Source organism: Varroa jacobsoni, unplaced genomic scaffold, assembly GCF_002532875.2.
Source record: "Varroa jacobsoni isolate VJ856 unplaced genomic scaffold, vjacob_1.0 scaffold_1362, whole genome shotgun sequence".
Lineage (NCBI taxonomy): Eukaryota > Metazoa > Arthropoda > Arachnida > Mesostigmata > Varroidae > Varroa > Varroa jacobsoni.
The window spans coordinates 2,803-10,472 of record NW_019214264.1 but is presented as its reverse complement, the minus strand read 5'-3'; the positions used below and the strand labels follow the sequence as shown (position 1 = coordinate 10,472).

General features: G+C 47.0%; 1 protein-coding gene across 1 annotated transcript in view; it reads right to left on the bottom strand.

Annotated features, from left to right (window-relative positions):
• LOC111269189 (T-box transcription factor TBX3) overlaps nucleotides 1-6,703 on the bottom strand; it is a gene marked incomplete at its 3' end in the record, with an annotated part of 30,545 nt that extends 23,842 nt beyond the window's left edge. The window contains 1 exon segment of the mRNA XM_022848611.2: nucleotides 4,625-6,703. Coding sequence (XP_022704346.2) covers nucleotides 4,625-4,986 — 362 coding nt within the window.
• Between the last annotated feature and the right edge of the window lie 967 nt (nucleotides 6,704-7,670).

Genomic DNA, 7,670 nt, shown 5'->3' with positions numbered 1-7,670 from the left:
AATTGGTTTTGTTGTCGATCAAATCGATGGAGATCATGGCACTGCTCGCTGGCAAGTTAGTGATCGAAAAGTTACGTTCGCACATCAACCATCTATGTAGTATCCATTTCGACCATGAAAAGAAAAATAGGCTGATCGACGTCGCGTTTGACGAAGGACCTCAATCAAAGAATGTGAATATCCCAACGGCAAAAACAATAAGACAGAGGCGGCCTTAGCAGCCGACGTGCCCTCGGCGGGTACTCTCACTGATAAAAGCAGGTAAATGCATACAAGGACAGAATAAGGGTTTCGAATAAAAGTTATTAGTTACGCATATGTGACTGTTATATTTAATTGTCATAAATCGACGAAGAGTTGTCGAGTATAGAGCATCGATGTCCAGTCAATCGCATTACTTTCATGTTTTCTCCAGGGTGTACTACAACTTTACATAGTCTTCGTACAATTCGAAGCTATAGATTTGTCCACTAAACAAATATTTAGGTTCTGTTCAATGCATTTGAACGTAGCCCAGCCCACGAACAAGGCATACTCAGCTAGGTCGACAGCACTCTTCACGTCATGACCTTTTTCAATCTGTTCGCCTACCTCGAACGCCCGGCTCAACTTCATTACGTTATTCTGGTTACTGTTCTCTTTCTATCTGTTGCTTTGCCGCTGTGACTCTTAACGGAGCTCCTCCACTTCATTCGCTCGCTGCGGTGGGTCGGCCGGCCGGCCGGCTGGTCTTCCAGCGCGTCCGGAACAACGCCAGCCCTGTCGTCTGCCTATCGGTAGGCGTGCGGCTCTGGACAGAGCAGTAGGCAACAATAATATCATAAGTTGTTGCGTTGTTCTTTCTGTTTGTGCCGTTTGTATTGTGTGTATGTTGCGAGCCGCAGGGAAAGCAGAGGCGGCGCCTGAGACACTTTGGCTGTCCATTGGTCGATTTGCCGGTCTCAGGATCGCTACTTGAATAGCCAGCAGTCCATGGTGACTCTCTGAGCTGCCGCCGTTGCTAGATCTGCTGCTGCTGCTGCTGCGACCGCTACGGCCGCTGCTACTGCTCCGGCCACGGCTACTGACGGCCATTCGGTGGTCGCTCCAGCCGCGAAACGCTGATGACGATGATAGCGGACAGTGGATGCAGTGAACGTGTACGGCCGACCAGTTGAAGAATGGCGGTGGCGGTACTACAGCGATGTGACGGCAACAACGAAGATGACAACGGTGGCGGGTCGTTGGCAGGGCAACTCCGTCAGCGTTAATGATGGAATTGCTAGGCATCTCTGTTTGTCTGTCCGTACGTTTGTACCAAGGATAGCTCCATGAGAAAATGTAGGGAGTAGAAACTGTCGTTGCTGCCGTTGGGGATGATGCTTGTAATGATGAAATTTGTGTTTGTGTAGCTGATGACGGCGCTTGCTTCGGAGGGCAGACTGATATCGGCGACTAAACAAGACACAGATTAATTTTGATGCAACTTGTTGTGCGTGTGCGTTTCGAGCGTAAAGCATTTCACTAGCTATACGAACTAGCATGAAATACGAATGAACGGGCTTGAAGCCCCTGCCATTAGCGTAAACTATCTGATATAGATGACCAATGTTGCATAGGCAACAAATCCGATGGAGCGGATTAATTGTCCAGGACTATGACGGGCCTTCGCTGATGTGTCCAGATGCTGAGTGTAAAAAGGGGCGCTGGCAAAGCTACAACTCTAAAACATAACTTCGTAGGGAAATTAGTAAACCGCAAATGCCTCACTCGACATGTAATGCCCAGTGTATCCTTAACGAAAGGGGCATACAGGTAAGCTATTATTCGTCGAGAACAGTGCACATAACTATAGAAACTTTATGTACGCTTACCTCTTCGGAAGCTGCAGGAATATATTTCCAAGAAGAGGCACCAAATTATAATTACATTGTACCTTCACATAAAGCGCCGCACAAATGTTTGACAGAATCCTGCTAAGACCTCGTGTCCTAACCATAATTGTCAAGCATTTGACACGACAAGTTCGTCTATACGATTTACGGTCTCGTTGTCCCTTAGTAAGCGAGGCTTGCGTACTCCCGTGTCTGTTACATTTGAATACAAAAGAGCTTAATACGGACATTAAAAATAATGGCATTGACTGCGCAGATTGTTAACCGAATAATCCGAAACAGATACCCCGCATGCAAACTGGGTGCCGGTCAATGTATGATGATACTAGAAATCTCACTCGTACGATGGTGTATGACAGGCCCAACATTTTGTCGGGAAGGTCGGTTTACGGCAATGCTCATTAATGATAGTAATAATTATAATTATATAATAGTACCTATATCAGCAAAAAAACATACGAAGAAATGGGACTCGGACCGTGTTTCGAATGGTTTATACAAACAAATATATAGAACGTAACCAATAAAATAAACTGAATATGGCGTTCAATACATTTCGTCTAAGGACAGTTGACCGGAGTATTAAACTCAATTTTGCTTAATTTAGGCGTATCATATTTGTATTACTTATAAGGAGTACTACAATGAGGAACCGCCGATTAGTGTCGTGTGCACTGAAGTTAAGGAAGTTACTTGTCAAATTGGAAAACCTTTTTTTTTTTTTAAGAAACGACAGACAGATCATCTGGATAACTAGACACAATTCGCTGTATCGACTAATTTTCTTCCATTTGTAAAAAAATGTAAATTGTTTTGAGGACTAACATGTTTGTATAGAGAATATGGCGTTATTATCTTTGCAGATATGAATGAATGATCAAAGAAAAGAAAAATATAAATTAACTCCATGTCTAGTGAGTGTCGGCGAATTTCATTGTTATCTCGAATTTAATAACAAGTTAAAACAAAGTGATAATTGTTTTTTTTTTTTTTTTTTTTCGTTAATTTTTTCCTCATATATGAAATATTCAAGTTAGCATTGTATTTCCTTACAGGACCAAAAACTGTCGTTGCTTCTAGAACATAATAGGTCTAGCCATGCTCAGTATTAAATAAAATCACTGCCAGATCGCGGGTTTTTTTTACAGGTAATAATTTTGTTTGTTTCTGTTTACTTCTATATGCTTCAGTTTAAAACGAACGGACGAACGGACGGACGGCGTACGTAGCTGTTTACGGGGCCGAACAACCTGCTATCACAGAAGCCTTATCCAATTATCTATCCATAGACCAGCTGTTCTTTCTCTCTAGTTCGAATGGTCTAGCACTGAATGATAGCCACGGCGTCATTTTTCACACTTTCAATTACTGTAAAGCACGGCAGACCTGAATGTTCCTCGTTGCTTCTGTAAATGGGACGCAATCTACTGTGAAAAGCTCGTACGGTTTTCTTGTCCGCTAAAAATTTACGGGCATTAGACCCACTTCGAGATGGGCCGTCCATACACCAAAATCGGGAACGTCAAGTTTTGAAATTATTAGGTGGCAACGTTAACGGATGACTCAATTCAAACATCAAGTATTCAAAAAGCTCATCCTTGTGAATTTTTGTCGTCAAGATAAAAAGATCGCAATTTTTTGTACGTATCTATGCTTGGTTTCGCACGCATTCTAGTTAGCTTTGAAGCAACCTATTGGACGAGTTTCTCCAGCTAACTAACTGGACAGTAGAAGAAAGACGATCTGGTACTATAGCAAAACTGGAAGAATTTAATCAACTTTTACGGAACCCAGCAATGTTTGGGCTGCGATTTTTTTGCACCAACATATTTCATCTTTGAGATAAAAACGAATGTTAAAAAAAAGACAATTTTTTTTCCAGCTTCATCCCACATTATTTGGCTTAGCTCGTCACTGGTTTTCCTTTGTACACTTGAACTCATCATCAAACAGTGCAACGCCCCGAGGGCAATGTGAAATAAACGCGGCAAATAGTCTGCGCGGCGACGCTGTCCCGGTTGCGTGCAAGCATCACTAGGGGGCGCTCCTTGAGTCACCTTTTGCGCAAGAAGTTGACTCCCATGAAAAGAGGCATAGAGTTCCCATTACTAGATTTAAGTGAAAGGACGAAAAATAAGAGAAAAAGTTTTAAGTTTACCAAATCAAGCTGTAGAACACTGAGTATAACGATGTTACACATTGCAGTGAGGCAACAAATGCTTAGCTTGCATCTACAGTTTGACGTCGAGGGGTATCTTGGCACAGAATATAACATGTTCCACTAAACCTGTCTCCAGAAAATAGTGGTAATATATTAAGGCATACTTAAAATAAAAGATTATCAGATTCGACTGTGTTCTCGACTGCTTTTGCTTGTCCTGCGTTAATACGAATTTCTTCAAAACTGCGTAGCAGTTAAATGCTTGAATACCTCATTGTCCAGAGAAACATAACCATAAAGGCTTACGAATTAAGGCCTACGTACCTAAAGTACTGCAAGCTATCATGCATAGCAGCACTTAGCAAGGCCAATTACACTGGAAAATAGATTGGTAAAGTTCAAATATTAATAAACCCTCATATTACCTCGAATTTTGACGCGGATTTCGCAATACCGCCATATCAACATAATCATTAAAACACCAACTGCACTAATTAATTTTTCCGAAACTCTGAGCATCCCCAAGTTCACTAGGGTTATTTTCGCAGTTATTTTACTTTACATTTTGCGGCATCCACTGTCCACTTACCTTCCCGATTTCGTGATCACCATTTCCGTGCCAAGATCGTGGAACTTGTCCCAGAGGTCCTTTGCCTCGAGGGCTACCTTCGGATCGTCGCATATGCCGTCGTCTTCCGCACCCGCTGCAGCACTTGTTAACGGACTATTCGCCAGAAGGTGACTGGGCAGGAGCCCTGGTGGCACCGATGGCCCGTTCGGTATGCCGCCGTGCTGGCTCAAGATCGAATGCATGGAGAAATCGGTCGTAGACGGGGCCGATCGCTGTGGCTGCGACGGTGTCGCACCGAGGATCTGGAACGGGTTGGGATGGAAGGCCGCCATGGCGTTGGATAGACCGGGGACAATAGCCACTGACTCCTCGTACCGCATCAGGACAATGCACAGAGCATAACCGATGACTCGCAACGGCTGTTTCACATATACGTAACCCACACGCACACAGTACTCGGAGTATTCTCTACTGCGTAGAGTTTAGAAGCCCCTTGCCGCGCTCGTTTTCTTTCCTGACTACTAGGACACTTGCACTCGATTTTTGATTTCGCGCGCAGGTTAACCATTCAAGATTCAAGGCGTCAAACTCCTCTGATTTCGTGAAGATTCAGACGAAAGGCGCATGTGTCAGCAGCAGCAGCAGCAGCAGCGGCAGGCCTACATATCGACTAGGTAGTACCGCGCTGCTAGTACTTTAAGGACGTGACCGAGAACCTTGCCAATAGAAGGCTGGAGAAAAAGGTTTGAAATCCACACAGTAACACAGTAATATCATAAAGAGGACTTATTAGAAGATGTCCAGTGCGACGGCGATGTAAAGATGAGACCGCCTATGGACTAGAATAATAAGGTTTCCATGGAAAATTTTCACGAGGAGACACGTAAGCGGTGAAACTTGAACTTGCTTCGGATTCGTGGATAAAGTTATCAATGATATTGTGTACGATGATGTATCACGATGCACAATTGATAAACATTGATAAACGTTGATAAACAGAGCTAGACCACAGGAGGGGGTCGAGTCACACAATTGCTACCAATAATACCGTCAGGTTACTTACTGTAGCTAAGATATGAACATCAAAAGAAGTTCAGTAGTAAAGGTATTGATGATTTAAAGATCGGAGAAGGTTCCTGTTGTCCTGTTTTACACTTGAAGGTTGCGTATGACGCGGATTATACTAGCAATCAAAGCGGCGCCTTCTAGCCTAAATCGATTTCACTCACACTGGACGATGAGTGATGACTGAACTTTGGGGCAAAAGAATTTATACTACAGAAATAATAGCGATTCTTGATTAAACGCAATTTGACTTCGCTTACTGGTCACCATCTACTTCGCATCTACGAAGTGGCGCATCCGATCCTCTAATCATTTGTATAGGTATTAATGAAGTTAATGATATGGTATCACTTTCTTTGCCTTCCGTCGATATCGTGAGCAGCGCCTCGTTTTTTGTTTGCTCCCTTATTTCGACTCGTTTACCTCGTAGATGTGGCAAACGCTCTTGACGAACACCGCGCCAACTAATGCTGTCTTGATTCGTCGTAGATTTAGCACGAGCGCCAACTATTCCTCCACTGTTACCGGCGCACTTTAAGCAACTCCGAACTTGAACTTCCACTAACTTCTCTGCAAAGTAGCTGGCCAGCAGATACTATAGCAGCTGTGACTGTACCACTGCGCAACTGCCAGTCAAGTGCTGCTTGGCGTCGTTCAACGCTCTTGCTTGCGCCGCTGTCTGTCTAGCGTTCAATTGTACAGCAACTCAGTTTGTTGACTGCGTATTTCGTCAATTGTAGTTGACGCTTGTCCCCAGCTGCCGATGCTGCGGCTGTTGCTATTATCACTGTTAGTGCTACTACTACTGCTGCTGCTATCACTGTCGCCGCTATGAGTGTGATAGTGCTGTCTACTCGTCAGTTTTCTCGCTTCAATTTGAGCGTCATCGTCGCCGCCTCTAGCGGGGTGTCGTGTCGGCCGTCTCTTAGCCTCTGCTGTGTCTGGATGGCGGCCTGTCGGTCTTCTCCTGAGTGGCCGGACGCTCACTCGCGCACACACACAGTCACTCGCGGCCGCACTCGCTAGTCGTCGTCGTCGTCGTGGTCGTCGTCGTTGTCGTAGCCGTGATCGTGCCGCTGTCGCCGCCGCTGCCGCCGCTGCTGTGTCGTGCGGTGGCCAGCAAGTAAACGGGCGGGCGACCAGGCGGGTGTCTGGCCAGCTAGTCAGAAGCGAATGCGAGCGACAACAGTTCCCTATGCTGGGGCCGCGGCTGTTCGCTGGTCTGCCGCTCTGTTAGCTGCTCGGTGGCGCGATAGTGCTGTCGACGCTGCTGGGTGTCAGTGATGGCGGCCGTGTTGGTGGCTAATGCTGCTCCTGCTGCTGCTGCTGCTGCTCCTGCTGCTGCTGCTGCTGCTGCTGCTGCTGCTGCTGCTGCTGCTGCTGCTGCTGCGGCGGCCGCGCCGTTAGCTGCTGCTAGTGCAGCGGCCACTGTGGGCGACGGTGCCTTCGTCGCTGCGCTACCACTGGCGGCGGCGGCGGTGGTGGTGTTGGTGTCGAAGGGCTCCTCTCCCGACGGGCGACGCTGGCGCCTTTTGAGGAGCGGGGCTCGTTGGCGCGGCACGGCACCAGCAGCCAAAGGGAGGGCGGCACTCTCTCGTCTCTCGCGGCTGCGGCGACTATCGACAAAGGTGTGGTCTAAGCGTCACCTCCTCGCCAGCCAAGGCGCCGCTGCTGGCGCTACCGCTGCAGCCATCAGCAGCGGCCGCGCCACGGCTGCCGGCGGCTACTCGCGCAGCTGCTGGCCGACAAACAGCCGCTCTGGCACTACCGCCGCCGTCGCTAAAATTGACGCCCATTTTCCTGACGTCACAGACACACATCGAGGAGCGTTCACACGGCCACACGAACCAGTACGCCAGCAGACAGTCAGGCCGCTATACACAGAGCAGAATAAAGAAGCGGCAGAGAGCATCGCAAGGCAGAACAGCAGCAGCAGCAGCACAGGCCAACAAGAAAAGTGCAGAAGCGTGGCTCCCTCACAGCAGCGCTATCTACTTGC